Genomic DNA, 18,702 nt, shown 5'->3' on the forward strand with positions numbered 1-18,702 from the left:
CAAACAAATAAATCATAACTATTGAAATAGGAACTTATGGACTAAAATAAAAAATTTTAATACTAAATTGACAATTTTCGTATTGCTTGTGTCACACAAATTTTATAGGGAAAACAAACTATAAAATGTAAATAATAATGATTTTGGTAATGTTAATTATTCATGATCAATTATGTTTTTTAACTGTAAACTTTATAATTCAGATTTCTAATTGGCAAAAAAATATTATTTAAACACTTAAATAAAAGAAAACTTGCTAAATTTTATGCTATACTATATCCACAAAAAAAATGTCTATATTATTATTTTGTATACAAGGTCGGCCATCATATAAAATTACGTTTTGATATGGTGACTATAACCGTCCAACATTCGATGATGAAAGGGAAAAGAGTAGACAGGATAGTAATGGCATTTAAATTTAAACACTGCGCAAACACAAATGAATTATAGTAAAAAAAATCAAATGAAGTAGTTAGTAGAAGTAGACTGTCAACCGTAACCCAATAGAGTAATAAGACGAAGGGTACTTAAATATAACCAGCACAAATTACTCTTTAGATCATTACCAAAGACGTGTCGTTTAGAGACCCAGCTGTATTTTTAGAGACACTCCTTAAGCCTTATAGTTATAAAAGTTCAATAATAACACAAACGTAATTATTAAAGATATAATTAAACAATATGAAACGAACAAAACAAAGATACTTTTAAAGTATAATAAACCAATACATAAAAGAAAAGACTTATTGTCAAAAACGTACAACATGAAAAGAGATTACCCATGAGGTTTCCGTGGTACTCTCCTCTTTACAATTCATTCCATTTCTTCTTATATACTAAAAATTTTGTTTTTCTTTTTACGAATACAAAGTTAATAATACAACCACTTTCAAAAATGTTTATAAATATTTACTTCCCACTTCTAACAATAGATCAGGAAATTACAATTATACAAAATATTACAAAAATGTTTTACTTCCAGCTTCAAAGATAATAGACTATATTACATATATAATCATGATATATTGAAAAAAAAAATTAGAATTAAATATTGTATATGAAAAGTGGTAATTTTTTTTTTTAAATATAATATTTTTTGAAAATTTCAACCTATTTAAATATGAATGTAAAATAAGTTTTAATTTAACATAAATTTGAAGTATTTCTGAAATATTTTCAAAAAATAACTTTTTGTGCAAAAATTTCGATTTTGAAACTCCAGTTGTGAGCAGGTAAAGGTTTAAATTTTCCATAAAAATATACCAAATGAAAGAAAAATAACTTAAGTGGTAGTAAAAAAATAAACGCAAGACAGAATAAACGACTGTTGACACTGAAGGAAGAAATCACCATAAAACCAACTCAGTCAATTACAAAAGGATATAAAGGTAAGTGCGAATATTTATTTGCATGCCTTACTTCTAAAAAATCACGTAATAAACAAGAATAGGAATAAGTGAGGTAGGGATATTTTATTATTTAATAAATAAATATAGTTCGACCCCGAGATACTACTTCATCTTTACCTCCTTTATCTTTTTATCTTTTTTTTTGTTTATTACATACTATCAAATCTATTAGCAAGTAGGTCATTAAATAAAAAATACTTAAGTAACTAGTTATTGATTCATTCATTTTTAAGTAGTTATGACTAACTAATAGTTAGTATAAAGTAAAAAAACGGTAGCACAGTGGGGTCGAGGCACAGTGTAGACAAGGCATAGATGGGACAAGTATAGATGATATTTGACAGTGATTTAAATCACTATCATAAGAAACGCTTCGATGCAAATCTGTAGATAGTATTTCATTTTAAAAAAAAATTTGTTAAAATAGCATATTTTTGAATACGGTAGCCGTTTGCGTATAGAAGATAGATCGTCGGGACAAATTNGAAATGGACTGATTTTAAAAATCGTAATTTTTTTTGGAGATTTATGGAAACTTGAAAAAAAAATTTAATTTTTGAAAGTAATGTCTTCAGCTTGATACAGTTTGTAATCTTTTAACGTATCATTAAACATAATCAGTCCAGTGAGACCTGAGATAAAGTAGTGACAGATACACACACAATAAAAAATATGTTTTAATCCATACAATTTTGAAAAAGTTATGGTAGTTTTAAGTAAAAGAAACGGTATCATAGTGGGGTTGCGGTACAGCGTGAATGTGGCATACTTAGGACAATTATAAATAATATATGACAGTGATTAAAAAAACTATCATAAGAAACGCTTCGATGCAAATCTGTAGCTAGTGTTTAATTTTTAAAAATTGATTATTCAAAAAGCAAAATTAACTCTTATATCCCGATTAGTAGTTCTTAGATTTAGAAGTATAATGTATGAATAAATATTTATTATAGCAATTTAATAAAGTATGAATTTGATATTTAATAATTTAGTATTGTAATTTTTACGGAGATTTTATAAAAAATTATCAAGTAGATATCACTTTTATAACGAATACGTTGTACTCAAAAAAAAAAATTGTTAGTTATTTATAAATGAATTTATTGGTCTACAAGAATTTTCATCAGTAATTAAAATACACTTTTCTATTTAAATGATTTATTACAATAAAAATACAATAAAATGTTGAGTTTTCCTGATAAATTTACTGTTAATAGTAATTATATAAGTTTCTAATCACATATCAATCTAAAAAATAGCATATACTATTCCACATAGAATTTTCTATTTAATGACATAAATTCTAAAAAATGAGCTAAAATCATGTTTAAAATTTAACATTTTTAAATTATAAACATTTATAAAAATCAACTTTAACGGATCAAAATAATAAGTTAAATGCCATTTTGAATTAAAATTTTGCATGGATTATTTACATATTAAAAATCAATAATAACTTGATAATAAAAAATTGTTTTAAATTCATTTTTATATGGATCTAATAAGTAATAATCTTAAAAAAGAGTTTAAAGAAAAAATCTAATTTTAGATTTGAAATCAGCATAAAAATTTGGTTTAATAATATATATGTATTGGTCTATAATCAAAAAAAAAAAAATGTATTTTGCTGTGTAATTCGGTATAAAAACGAATTATTAACTCCTATTAATTGTAAGATATTTAATTAAAAAAAGTTTTTTTGAAGTTGCTATTTTTTACAATAGAGTAATTTTGATATATTTGTTTGAATTTCTAAAATTAAAGGATTTCTTTCTAATATTTGGGGATAATAAATTCAACAAGATTAAAATCGTGTTCTTTTAACGTATTGGTCATTATATTGGTCAAGTATGAACTGAGAAAATTTAATGACTGACATGATAATAAACCATATAGTAATATATTTTAATATGTATAAGAAAATCCTTCTCAAAAGGGGAGACTAAATAAAGTGATAGGATCTTCAATATCCATTGAATATTTTTATTGAATGTTATTCACTATTATTAATTTTGAATTCTTTTTCTAACTTAAAAAAGAATTAATTAAAAATTCAAAAATAGTTATTTCAACTGGAGGGGTTCCTCGAGCGTACAAGACTGTAAAATATACTATGCAGCCACCGTACATTACGTATACGTATAGATAAAAAGAATTATTTAAACTAAATTAAAAATTCAAAGTCGCTTTTCTTAACTTTGAGGTAGAAAAATAATCAAAATAAGTTTGAATTTATATTGAATCGAAGTTAGACTCATGTAACTTTTATAAAAAATTGATGGACTCAGTACTAATGCTAACCCTTGTAAGGTATTTTAGAATAAAGAAAAAAAACTAATTGTGAACAAAAAAAAAATGTACTTTAAATACGGAAGCAATTTACTATTTCGAATCCCTCATGTGGGTAAGTAAATGTTCAAATTTAAAAAAAATTTATATCAAATAAAAGGAAAAAACCTAAGGTTTCAATATAAAAAATATTATTTTGATTTGTTAATATTTCAAAAATTTATAATGTTTTTAAGAAAAAAAATGTCGAAAATTACTGATTTTTGAAATTGTAATTTTTTTGGAGATTTCTCCCATTTAAGGAGAACGAGGGAAATTTTTCCAAATGTAATGTCTTCAACTAGATACGATTTTTGATCTTTTGACGTATCGTTGAAAGAAATTGGTCCAGTGAGAGCTGAGAATATGTGGCAACAGACAAAAAAAAAAAAAAAAACCACACTAAAGTAAAATACTTTTTCAGTTTAGCATCGAAGCTAAAAAATGTCATATATTAACACATGGGATAAAATTTACTTAATGTACGAATTTCTAAATAATTCATACGCGCAAAGCACTTATTTTATAAATATGTGTGAAAAAGTAATAAATGTTCAAACATATACCACAAAACTTATTAAGATTTTGTTATATAGACATGTTAAAGTAAAATAATTTTTTTTTAATACTACGCGTCAAAATTGTGTTATATTACTAACAACTCTTTGAAGATAGTCGTTAAAAATTGTTTAACAAGTGTTAAAACAATATTTTTGCATGCAAATTTTAAATGTACAGAAAATTGCGTCATCACAACGCAATTTTTTTTATAATTTCATATTTCATAAAAGTCATGAGCCTAAAAACACTACAAGTACACAAAAAATACTTTATAAGTTAAAGAAATGGTGTTGTTTTTATATTCATAAAGAATATTTATTCAAATGAGCGTAATAACTTATTTCAAAATCTGTTGACATATTATATGTACTCATTGTTTGATTAAATCATTACTACTTAAAAATGAATTTATTAATTTTTGTATTACTTTCATATTATTCCCTTGCTTTATTAATCTATAATGGAAGTTCGGAGAACTTTGTAAGTATGAAATTTTTCTATTTGTTTCATTAATATTTAAGATTTAGATTAATATTTAAAATTATCTATAATTTTAATTTATAGTTTGAAATAATAATTTAAATAAGGGGCCATTAAGTTTTATTTTCTAAATGTAATTAGCTAATATTTTACCCAACTTTGTGTATTTATGTATATAGAACGAATTACAAAGATATACTGAAAATCTAATACTCTAGATCCAACTGTTATTTTGATTTTTTTTTTAATTATTTCCATCTTAGACTACGTTCAAAGTATATTTTTAATATGTATCACTAATAAGAAACAAAATTAAAAGAAAAAAAACTTAAAATAGCTATATTTTAACCTTTTCCAACAAAAAATTTCGATATAAATAAGATTATTTTATTAAGTATAAGTGTATTTATAATCATATGTGTACATTAACGTAGAAAATTGTATACACTATTTTGAATCATTTCTAATGTACAAAAGTCCGTTAAACATTATTATTAGTGCACTTAGTACTACAGGAATATTTTTTGTTTTAGAAAGTAGCTATATATACTATTTAGTGTCACAAAAAACTAACATGAACATCTATTTATTATATAATGTACTTTTTATCATTAATAAAAAATTAAAAGTTTAAATTTTAAAAAAATTTTGATGAGCCGTTATCAATATTAGTAATCAATCAATTAAGTAATCATCTTATTAATGTAAATAATAAATAAAAAATATTCTTTTGATGTAATCCAAAGAGACAATTATTATTTAAAAAGAAATGTGTCAACAAAATGATAATTGGATCACATTAAAGTTTATGTTATGTACTATAAAATGAAAAAAAAAATTTGTCGTGACGACTTATTTTATGGTATAAAAATAGCATATTTTAAATAAATATGCTATTTTTGTGTTAAAATTTTCAACTTTAAATTGCTATAACATTTTGAATAATGTATATATCAACATAAATTTTTTTTTCTAATTACATTATATATACTTCTTTTATTTGACATACTTTTTTTTTTAATTGGACCATTTTTTTTTATACAGAGGGGGTTTAAAACTTAAAACATACGTATAAAAAGTGGAACTTTTTCAACTTTAATTTTGAATATGTTTCGGAAATACTGCGTCATTTAAATATATGTCAAATTAAAGTTTACAAATCACACTATAAGTTCAAAAAAAAAAAAAATTGTCCTTTCACCTTTTCTCCTATAAGAAAATGGTCGTCATATTTAAAATTTAAAATCAAAAAAATTTATTTTTATGTAAAAATCAATGTTTAAAATGAAATATTGTTATAATAAAATAACAAAATAAAAATACATGATAAAAATATTTGTAAAGGTTGTATGGGTATTTTGCCAAGGTTGGATATTTGGGGATTAGATCAAATTGTGAGCAACGAGGTTCTATCGGTGTTGAGGATTCCGAAGGTTTCTAGTCATCCAACGATGACTAGTAGATATAAAAATAATAATCGGAGTTGCATGTTTTAAAATTTAATCAAATTTTAAAAGAAAATTAAAATATTTTTATCAAGCAAAGTAATAATGTGTACTATCATTAGAAAAAGCTATATTTTAGCTATCGATAATAACATGAGCTTATGAAATGTTAGTCGATATAGTTTTCTTGTGGAGCAAAATATAAGCTTTTGTTACATAATATAAGTTTAAAAAAAAATTTGTCTCGACAACGTATTTTCGAAGGCTGAAGTTTTTTTTAAAAAATGTTATTTTCGTATGAAAAATCACTGTTTATTGTATTATTATAACTTTCTATTTCCATTTTTAAAAATCTTTTAGAAATAATAATTATCTATTAATAATAAAAAAATGCAAGTGTTAGTTATAACTATATTCATAGAGAATTTTTGCACATTTTAATGTTAATCCAATTTTTATATTAAAAGGAAGGCGGTGTTTATAACAAAAAAAAAAAAATTCTAATTGCCAATGGCTTATGGTTAATTACAATTTCAATTTTATGACTAAAATAGTAATTAACTAACGAAGATCGGAATAATATAATTAAGAAAGTTCACTATTTTTTTTTTTTGATGGACATAAATGGTGACAAAATATACAACTACTTTAAACTTTTTATAATTTCTCCATAAAAAATATAATATTAAATTATTGAACATTATTTTACAGCTTTATTTATTTACTTCAATGAGTATTTATTTATATGATTAAATAATACATCTGTATAATTTATTTGATTCATAAAATTTAAATAATCAAATTAAGAAAGTTAACTTTCTTTTTTCTTTTTGATAAATCCAAATTTACAATTTTGATACACGTTTGCCATAAAGATGACGGAGTATGAAACTATTCTATAATTTAGTATAATTTTTTCGTGCATATATAGCACAAAATATTGAATATAAATTTCACACTAAATTCAATTTTTTTCTATATTCTATTTATTCTTGTATGATATTTGTAAATCATAGACTTGGTATTCAAAATATAATTTAAAAAATAGGCGTTGATGTTGCTTTTGGAATATTTCAACAATTTCTTTTATAAATTAAACATTATCCCCGGTTCGCATAGTAGTGTTTTTTATAATAGTAACTTTAATCACTGTGTTATATTACCTATACTTATTTCTACTGTACTGCCTTTTGCTTAAACATTTGAGTTACATAATTTAAGTAATTTTTAATAAAACATTTTTTTTTTGTCTACTTTAGAAAGTGTGGATTATAAATTATTTATTATACATTGATAATTAACTAGAACTGAAATAATAATTTATATTGTTAAGAAAAATAGAATTTTAAGCGAGATTCATCAACTTACTTAATTTTATGTAAATTAACGTAAAACTTACCATACATTTCACGTTAATTATTTTTATTGTGAAATTCAACATTAAGCATAAAGGTTTAGGTGAAAAATTATTTAAATATAAAAATACATTACAAGCTTGATCTCTTTTTCGTAGTCTATTTTTAATACTACCAATATGTGTAGTTACACTTACATTTGTTTTGGTTTATTTAGTTGCTAATTGAATTGTTTAGTATGATATATTAGCCTAAGAATATATTTGACCAACTTTCAGCAACTTATTAGAAGTTTTATAAATCTACAAATTTGATTGAAAAATATAACTTTTCAAGAAAAATCTTGTTTATCAAATAAATTAAATAATATTATAAATAATATGTGGTTTTCACATTAAAATATTATAAAAAATAGCGCAAATTTATTGTTTAGAATAATCATATTAGAATTAAAAACTTTTATAAAAGTTACCGTATTGAAAACTTCCAATAGTACTTAATATAATTTGTCCAGAGTACTAATTTTTTGTTTATAAATATACAGGAGAATATATGGCTGTCTGAAAAAAATTATGATGCCACTTTTAGTGTAGACTTTTTAAAATTATTAAATCAAATAGAAACTTTGGAAACATCAAAAGAATTAACACATCTCGAAGAACATGATATAACTAACTTGACACAAGAATGTAAAAATAACAATGAATGCTTGGAATTAAAATGGAATTCAATATCAAAATACAGAATGAAAATGGAAGCGTTACAATGCCTCAATGGTATTATCATACAGTTCTTTATGAAATCTCTAAATATTATTTTTTTTAGAAAGAGAAATTCAAATTTTTATGGTGAAAATGCTTTTTACAATTCAAGACTGGTAATGGCAAGGATGCTATCTATATTATATATTGGCAGGACGAGTGCTCACAACTGGATGTGGATAGCTTATTTTAGAACGTTAGCAGCTGAAAATTGGATACAATATTATGACAATATGCAAGATGATCATTTTAATGATGAATTTCTTAATAGTGAGCTAATAGATTATTTAAAAATGTGCCAAGATAATGATTATCTACCGAAAACTCTTAACGAATCAGAAATTGATGTCAAAAAATACATCGGTCCAATAATCGATAATTGTTCAGAGAAGTTCTATGGACAAGATGTATCTATGAGTTCAGATTATCTGAAAGAAGAAGTATTTAAATATTCTAGATTGTTCCAAGTTGATAATTTTGTATTGAGAAGTATAATAGAAAGTGATGAAAACACTATTTTTGGTGAGCCTGATGGATTAATGTTTAATTGGGACGAGGTGACAAAACAGAAGTTATCCAAGGCTAAAATGCAATTACGACTGAATATGTCAAAATATGAATGGATTCGGGATCCATTTAAGTTCATTGAATATCAACAAATTATAAACTCTTTAGTACAATTTAAAGTGTATTTTTACATTTGGTTACATTTAAAAACATTCAAAGAAAATATAAAATTTGTAATGGCTAACATTAATTTGAAGACTTTGTTAGATACTATGACAAAATTGTATAATGATTTTTACACGCCATTGAAAGCTGCTACTTTATACTTAAATACAGATGATAAACTATTGTGGAGTTTAGTTCGACGTTTTAGCCAAAATATCGTTATAGTTGACCAAAATGTAGAGTTTATTATTGATCAAATGATGAAGATGACACAAAATGTAATTTTAAACCATTCAGACTTATTGGGTTTAAATAAAAACGATTTACAAAAACAACTCAATTCAATTGAAAGAGTCACATATATCTTTCGGAGGTCGTCAGACAAAAGAACTCAGAAATTAATAAATGAACGTATAAACTATGTTGTCATATACCTTGACAATGTTCAAATGTCTTTAGAACCTATTAATTATTATTTCATTAAATTTTTCTATAACGGTAATTCTAACTTTAGAAATACATTTTACTCAAAAGTTTGTTAAAAGCTTAATTATCGATTGATAGTTAAACTTTATTTTTACTTGTATGAATTTAATACATGTCATACATATCATTTAAAATACATATTTTAATTGAGAAATAATACAATTTTTAAGCAAAAAACATTTCTTAAGTAATAATAATCTTGGTACTTATCGAACCTCTATTTACAGCTATATCGATGTGTAGTAAACATTTTTTTTGACTTGATTTGAATTAGCGATTTCAATATGTAAATAGCATTTTTTATATTTTATATATCTTTAATATTCTAATTGTTGTAATAAACAAAAAGAATAATAGATAAGACGGTAGGAGGAGAAGGGTAGGGAGGGACGCTTGTAGTAAACAAAAAGTAATACAGATGTTTGGAGTAGGGAAGGAAAAGAGATGTAACGCAGGTGGCCAATGAGGAAATAAGAGCCGTAGCGGGCGTAGTATAAAGAAGGATGGGCATCAATGGAAAGTAAGAGTGGCTATAGGTACCGGGCAGTGACTATAATAAAATTAAAAAGAAATCTCGGGGTATGTATGATTGCGTGAACACGTCTAATATATGACTAAGATGGAATTACAACGAAGGGTCTCTACATGCACAGAAACGCGTACACAAATTTCTGGCGAGTCACAAATATCGTATTTCTTTGTAAAAGTATTTTAGTTTATTCTCGATGACCTATCTTACTTTAATTGTTTATTACTAAAAATTCTTCAGTAAAGGGTTTATTACACACTTATTATATAAATAAATGTTTTCACTTACCTCTGATTATCCTGATAAGACAGATATTTTCTTGAGATGAATCGTGTAGTTGATGTCACAATTATCGATATATACGTATATGCGTCGGTGTACGCATTTGAAATTATACGATTTATGTTATTATTAACTGGCGTGTAGCTACTCTTCTAGTACAATTCTATATAAAATCTACTAAAGGTGAAACCTAAATTTATTGTACCTCTGGTATTTTATGTAAAACCCTTTTGTATATTTATATGGTATAGTCTTTAACCTTATGTGTGGTGTTTTACACTAATGTATTTAAAATTCAATAATTTATAAAACAAATAAAGAAATTCTAAACAACATGACTGTCCTGTGCAATGAACTATTTCCAAGTGGCCTACGTCTTTTCAGCCATCCACAGAGTGATTTAGGGTAGATGCTACCTCAATTTCGGTTCTTTGCACAATAGATTATACGAGTGTCCTACACTCCGATGGCCCGCACTGTGGCAGAGATCAGACTGGCTGGTCGACAAGTGGAGAGACACTTTGGAGAAATCTTATGGTTAGCTAAAAGTTTAATTACGATATTATTGTACTGGTACCTTGTCTAGCCAGGCTATGGCCCTTCAATAAGTAATAGATACAATTCAATCTAATTAAATATCTTAGAATGTGTAATGTGTATAATAAAAAAAAATATGAGTAAGTAATGCGTTATAAATTATGTAAGTGTCCTACACTCCGATGACCCGCACAGTGGCAGAGATCAGATTGGCTAGTCGACAAGTGGAGAGACACTTTGGAGAACGCTTATAATTAGTTGAAATGTTAACTATGATGTCATTGTGCTAGTACTCTGTCCAGCCAGGTTGTGGCGCTTCAATAAGTAATAGAACACAATGCAATCTAGTCATGTATTTTTTTAAGTGTATATATATATATATAGATAAAAAAAAAATAAATACCAATATTTTATATGTGTTAGAATATTTGTATCACCAAAAGTATTCGACCGAAAATAAGATGTATAATATTTCTTGTAAATCCCAGTGAACACGAGAGGAATATAAAAATTGTGGAGATTTGATATGGAATTGTAACTAAGAGCAAAACATACACTTACGCACATTCCATTCGTATATCTTGATTGAGAATTCCAGAGAGCCTTAGAGACGCAGAGGCAGAGTGGCAGAGCGTCCCAGTATCAGCGAAAGGGATGTTCAGAACCACCCTACATAACCACCCGAATTTGGGGGAAAATGGACTACTTATAGCCCGCAAAACTGGTTTAGCAATCTCTGGTGAGATTCTTGAAATATTTTTTGTTGTATTTGATTGGTTAATGTGATCTTTTACGTGTGCGTTTTATGGAATGCGTACGAGGGTAGTTAAATCTTGTGTAAGGGTATTATTATTTCATTCATATTATCAACGGAAGAACACTGATTTGATGATATATTTTATTAAGTATAAGTATTAATTATTACATGTATTAAAATGTGATACTACATTGTTTTTTTTTTCAATATACAAGATGATAAAATAAGATTAAACACTCAATTTCTTGAAAATTACTGAAAAATTTTATTTTTGTAATGGAAAAAAAGTTTGAACAAAAAATCTACAATAATATGATGTAATTTTTTTTTGTTACTTCTGGCTTAAAAAACTGAAACTTAATTTTTTTTATGGAAACTCTTATTTTAAGTTGAATAACGTGAAAGANCTTAAATTTTTTTATGGAAACTCTTATTTTAAGTTGAATAACGTGAAAGAAAAAAATTTCAAACTATAATAATATTTTTTATTTGATAAACCATTCTTCTATTATCTCGTCAATCATTTGCATTTAAAAAACATTTAACAATTTGTATTTAAAATGGAAATTCATAATTAATTTGATTTTGTTAATTCCGGAGATATCAATAATCTGTTTTTATACTATCTGTTTATAATAATTTATAAATTATAAACGGTGTTTATTCATTTGTTTTCCTATCCTGTCATTAAACTAAAAATAGTGGTTGCCGTCAAAGGAAATTAAAGTTTAAGTTTTTAACCCAAAATGTATGTGAGGTCCCCAGGGAGCTGGATCTGAGATGGAGCCCCAGCTAGACGAAGCCTATTATGCAGGGTGATTCATTAAGGATAAGACACTCATTCTCTCGATAACTATTGAAAATTTTTAATTTTTGATAAGGAAAAAATATTGTTTAATAATCCGAAAAAGTAATTTAGTGATCTCTAGTAAGATTTTTTAAATATATTTTACTGGATTTGATTGGTTAAGTTATAGAATATTTTTGTGGGGTTCTATGGAATGCATAAGAGGCTAGTTGAATTTTTTGTAAAAGGGTATTAATAATTTTTTTTAACTTGCCAACGAGAGAACATTTTTTTATTGAGTATATATACTATTTATTACATGTATTAAAAATGTGTTAATACAAGCAACATACATATTTAACTAATTCATATAATAGAAAATTGTCCCAACAAAGAAAATGACTGGTCGATAACAATTTTAGAACCAGTAATTTTGGAGGGAGATTATTGTTTCCACCAAACTGAATTCTACCTGTCTATCTATTAAAAAATTTGAGAACTATTTAATTTTTTTCATAGGTCACTACGAGCCATGGATTTTACAAGTAATTTAAAGTATTATATAGATCTTTCATATATAATTTTTTGAGCAGAAGTCACAATTTTGTTATTTTAATAGTCACTAGAATATAAATTTTATTTTATTATACCAAACTAACTTACAAATTACTTTTTTGTAAATATCATGATTTTTACAATTATAATAAATTTTCTAACAGATATAATAATTGTATTCAAAATAACTTTCAAAGCACTAATAAACATCTGGTTGGGTATAAATCAAAATACTATTAAACTGGCATAATAATTATTAAATTATTACACAAGGTATATTAAAGTAAAATATGTATTTTGGTTTTTGTAAAAATTTGTTTTTCGTTTCTCAATACGTCATGAAGGTATTATTAAAAAAAAAGTTGTATTACTCAAAAAGATAAAATCAAATCGAAAATTATATTATTACGTATTTTATATTTCAAATAACATTATTAAACTATATAAAACTTATAATATCATAATTTTGTAATTTGTAAAAATTATCATGATTAGATTTCTTAAATCAAACCGAAATATAATATTTTTTATAAATTTTATTATTTTGTACTTTTTTCAAAACACGAATGGAAATGTGAGTATAATAAAGAAAAAAATATTTTAATTTAATAAATTTGTTTTAAACTATTACAACTAAAATATTTATTTTGTGATTAAATTAATATAATATTTATAACATATCAACACATTTTATATAAAATAACTATATACATATAAATTTGAATTTTATATTTTGTTATTAATTTGTATCATTATAGTATGATTTTATAAAAATCTATTGAGGATTTTTTTTTAATTACAAAGTGTAATATTATAACGTGGTAAATAATAATCTTAAAGTCATTAATAATAAATAATGATCCGTTTTACATTCTTCTATTTCCTGAACTTAACATGCTACAGAAGGCGTTAGGGAGTCAAAGATGGTTCTTGGCTAAGCCAATGATGAACAGGACGGGTATCAATGAGAAAATCACAAGAAAAATCTCGTTGGCACTCTGAGAATAGAACCTGGGACCCCGTGAGCCAAAACATGTTTTTACCCACTAGTCCAGGACGATGCTTAATAATCTTAAAACTATTACTTATTAAAATTTATAATATTAATAGTGTAGTAAATTAGAATATTCATATTTTTAACACGCTTATATTAGTTACACGTGTATGTTGTTTGTTGTTTGTCGTTTGTAAGTTTGTAACTCCACGCGGCACGTGTTATTATGTCGCGTATCCCGTCGTGTATGACCTTGAGACTATACTGTTGTAACGCATTCGCCCCACCCCGCTCACCACTCGTAGAGAACAATATTTTCCAACCCGTAGACGCGCGCTTATCATCAATTATATATATATTATATAACAAATTTTTATTGTAATTGACACAGCCCCGCGTTGTTTTACGCCGCGGTGCAAAGTCCAGCAAGTGCCGCACGGCCGACGACGTCCCGCCGCTAATGATATCGTAGTCTTTTTCCTGTTTTCAAAGTGACATCGTCAACAAACTGATCCGCACTCGCGCACCGTCGTCATCTACGCTGCTAACCTAAAAGTGTCAGACTTTCCGGAACACTTTCAAAAGTTAAGTTGAAAAAGTTCTACTTTCTACATGCATTTTTTAGATTTGAACCCCCCTCAAATATAGGCAAATGATCCGATTTAAAAAAACAGTATGTCGAATAAAAGATGTATATAAATACTACTTCTTATTTAATAATCAACCTGATACCGGTTTTCTAAGAACTAGCTATATAGATGTTATCTGGTTTTTCAAACCGAGATTGAAACCAATACCATATATAACCAAGAATCGGTTTCTAAACTGATACCAATTATTTTTCAAAACCAAGACATAAAACGAAACATCAAACATATTAAACGGTTTCAGTCCCTTTTAAACTGTGATGTTTAGATAGTAATAAATATAGTTTAAAAAAACTAAAAAACACGCTTTTAAAGCACATCGAACTAAAAAGTTAAAAATAATTTTTAAAATTAACTTAAAACAATAATGAACGAAAAATACTAGTATTATTGTGAAAAAAAGCGTGGGTGCTTTATGCCATATTTTTTGTATATTGAGCGCCTGACGTTTAACCTATGGTAGTCGCCGCACGGTCTCCATTCACCGTTGTTCTTTTTTACTAGTTTTAATGGGCTGGCCCACGGACTATTTGAAGGTCGGCATATGCCCTGTTCCACTAAATATGCAAATTCTTTTTTTGCGATCTCTATAATACTATAAGTTTTCGGAAAATGTATGAATTAGTTAATTTTTTTTTTTTCATAGATGCTTGATGACTTTACCTATCATTTAGCATATATTTTTTATAAATCTAACCCTTTTAAAATGCATATAGAAAGTAGAACTTTTTCAACTTAACTTTTGAAAATGTTCCGGAAAGACTGACACTTTTATATATAACTTAAATTAAAACTTATGTAATATAATTTAATTTAAAAAAAAAAATTTGACCTCTGGAATTGTCTTCATAGTGAAAACGGACATTAAAGTTAAAGAAAAACGTACGATTTCCGTGAAAAATTTTCGATTTTATATGTTATATTATTAAATTTATATTGCTATCAGTTAATTTTTTTTTTTAATAGATGCATGATGACTTTACCTACCATTTGGCATATATTTTTTATTAATCTAACCCTTTAAAAATGCGTATAGATAGTGGAACTTTTCAACTTAATTTTTGAAAATGTTCCGGAAAGACTGACACTTTTATATATATCTTAAATTAAAGCTTATATAAATTACTTTAATTTGGAAATAAAAAATTTGACCTCTGGATTGGTCTTCATGGTAAAAATCACTACCGTATTCAAAAATAATCTATTTTTGTGTTAAAATTCTGGGGTTTGTATTTTATTTTATTTTAAAATACCTGACAAGGAGAGTACAGATTTTTATAAATATTATATAAATAAAAAATTAATGTAGCATAGAAAGTTAAACTTATCTAAATTTTTTTGCTTTTTGAAGTCGAGAAAATTAACTTTGAAATTTGAAATAGCTTAAATAGCCATTTTTTTCAAGCAATGGTAACGACGTACAGTTGCCGTGTCGGTAAAATATTTGTTTTATTTGCTTGGGGTACAAGGTTCCAATCCGCGTATGCCAAGAAAATTTTTCTTAATTCTTTTTAAGTTAGAATAAATATCAACTGCTTTAATTTTTATCTCATTTAGATTCAATAACTTCATTAAAGATCAAGGATCCCATCACTGTAGTCGCCACTCGCGAGAAGAAATTTTTTATTATTTTTAATTAAACTTTATCTATAGATTTGCATCGAAGCGTTTTTTATGATAGTGATTTTAATCACTTTCAGGTATCATTATACTTGACCCAACTATGCCACATCCCCACTGTGCCGTGACTCCACAGTGCTGGGTTTATTTTAATATTCACAGCTATTACTTGGTTATAGTTAATAATGTAATAATTTGACTAAAAATTATTTTGTTATGTTTTTTAACTTATAAATATTATTATTTATTACTATAAACTAAGCTTAGCCTAGAAGAGAAATCAATAATAAATGTTAATAACGTTTAAGCTTAGACTAGTTTCTATTAAACATCGTATTAGAAATTGATACATATTCTTGTTTTTTTCATATTTTTCTTTAGGTAATTCAATGGATATCACATTTCAGAGTTGAACCAATTTATAATGTAAATATTTTGAAACTTTTGAATGAGATAGAAACTATGGCAGACTTCAACCCAATCTTAAAAGTTGTAAAAGCTGATCGATTTAGTATTGAAGATATTAAGTATTTGACAGGAAAATGCTATGACTCTGCTATTTGTTTAAAGAATAAATCGATTTGTATTGACAAATATAGAAAAAAAGTCGAAGCTATGCAATGCATGAACGCGGCAATAATAAAAAGCCAAGTGAAATCTGCTAATATCTTGTTTTCAGATGATTCATTTACTGAAATTGAATCAGATAAGTTTATTAAAAATATTGAGATATTATTAGCTACCATGATTTCGTTGCTGTATACACTTAAAGTACCTGCTCATAGATGGCTTTGGACATCTTATTCTTTAGTAATGACTCGTAAATATCAAAATATATATCAGCGTTTAATTAAATTAAATGAATTTAAAATAGACAATTACTTTTTAGAAGATTTAACACAACATTTAAGACTTTGTAAATTGTACAAATATTTACCGAAAAATTATGATATTGAATCATCTATAAAAATTGATGAAATACTTATTCAGTATCAATTGTTACTTTCTTACAGACTTTTTAGTGATAGTTGGGTTAGTTTAAATTTACTAGATATGAGTTTTTTTGACAGTAAATTAGCAGTTGATTTTTTGGTACCTAATATAGATGAAAGTTTGTATTTTATAGATATTGGCGTTAATTGGAACAACGCAATATCATTGTTACGAATAGAAAGAAATAAAACTATCAATCAGCCTTATGATTCAGTGAATTACTATCATGTTTTGATTCGCGTTGTTAAAGTAAATGTCCTCTATTTAGTTTTAAAACATTTGATAATACTAGAAAAAAGTATTTATTATTATTCCGTCACTAATCCTACTATACAAAAATTCTATAGTTTACTCAGACAACCCTTGAAAAATTTTATCAAAAAATATGGTTTAATAGATACCGTGTTCTGTAATGTTATAGAAATATTTCATATTGAAATTAATGATTCTAGATTTAATGATAAATTTTACAATCAATTGAAAGAAATTAATGAAGATCTGAAAAAAATTATAATGGAAGATTTTCTGGAACTAGGCGTAGATACATTTCAGGCTCGAGCTTCATTAATGTTTACTAATATGTCAGTTGTTAAAAAAAACACAGATTTAAATCAAAATCAATATAAAAAACACATAAATCAACTTATAAATTACACATTTGAGTTAAATAGTCATTTTCCTTTCTTTCATATAATAACATTTTATACTGAGAGAAACTTTAAGCTAAATCAAACATTCCATATGTGGAAAATATTATAAAATTATTTCCTTCAAGATTGAAAACTAAAAATATTTCGTTATTTATTTTAATTTAAAAAATAAAATAAAATAAAATAAGAATTAATGTTCATTTATGAAAAACATAAAATTCTATGCTGTACTGTGGTAAATAATTTGATATATAGATTAATAAATTATGATTGAAAAATTATCATTAAAACACATTGTTAAATACTAATAGTAGATCATTGATAATACCTTCTAATTATCAATAGTCTTACTGGATTTTTAGATATATGAATTTCTATAGGAATAAGAAATCAACGTTCTAATTACCTCTATATATTTCTTAACTCTAATCACAAAAATATTCTTGCATTTGTTATTTTTGCTATTTCCAACACATAGCCTATAAAGCTTGTTGATATTCCTTAATTTAATAAACTATAATTATATTTTCATGTTTTCACCGCTTTAACTTTTTAAAGACTAGTTGAGTTTAGCATATAATAATTAATTAAATTATTTAACACATATAAGGTGATCAAAGTCTAATAAGATACTTATTTCATCAGAAACTATTGAACATTTTTAATTTTTGTAAAGATATAAAATATTAGGTTTAAAAATCTGTAAAACAATATGTATTTAAATTTTTTTTTCATCCGTTCAGGGAATCTTTAAATAATCTTTAAATTTATTTTCCTACAATCACACTGTACTTTAGGAAACATATTTTAACATATGAATTATATGGTGGTACTTTTATAAAATTATT

At 25.4% G+C, this 18,702-nt stretch overlaps 2 protein-coding genes across 2 annotated transcripts; both read left to right on the plus strand.

Moving 5' to 3' along the window:
- Positions 1 to 4,600: 4,600 nt before the first annotated feature.
- On the plus strand, positions 4,601 to 9,656 carry LOC126898389 (uncharacterized). The gene is made up of 2 exons (XM_050672364.1): positions 4,601 to 4,784; positions 8,129 to 9,656. The coding sequence occupies exons 1-2, from the start codon at positions 4,707 to 4,709 to the stop codon at positions 9,557 to 9,559; spliced, it is 1,509 nt and encodes a 502-aa protein (XP_050528321.1). The 5' UTR covers positions 4,601 to 4,706; the 3' UTR covers positions 9,560 to 9,656.
- Positions 9,657 to 13,298: 3,642 nt separating this feature from the next.
- LOC126900013 (uncharacterized) lies at positions 13,299 to 18,084 on the plus strand. The gene is made up of 2 exons (XM_050675356.1): positions 13,299 to 13,524; positions 16,593 to 18,084. The coding sequence occupies exons 1-2, from the start codon at positions 13,438 to 13,440 to the stop codon at positions 17,961 to 17,963; spliced, it is 1,458 nt and encodes a 485-aa protein (XP_050531313.1). The 5' UTR covers positions 13,299 to 13,437; the 3' UTR covers positions 17,964 to 18,084.
- The last annotated feature ends 618 nt before the right edge of the window (positions 18,085 to 18,702 follow it).

This window comes from Daktulosphaira vitifoliae, unplaced genomic scaffold (genome assembly GCF_025091365.1).
Source record: "Daktulosphaira vitifoliae isolate Bord-2020 unplaced genomic scaffold, ASM2509136v1 Scaffold_2, whole genome shotgun sequence".
Taxonomy (NCBI): domain Eukaryota; kingdom Metazoa; phylum Arthropoda; class Insecta; order Hemiptera; family Phylloxeridae; genus Daktulosphaira; species Daktulosphaira vitifoliae.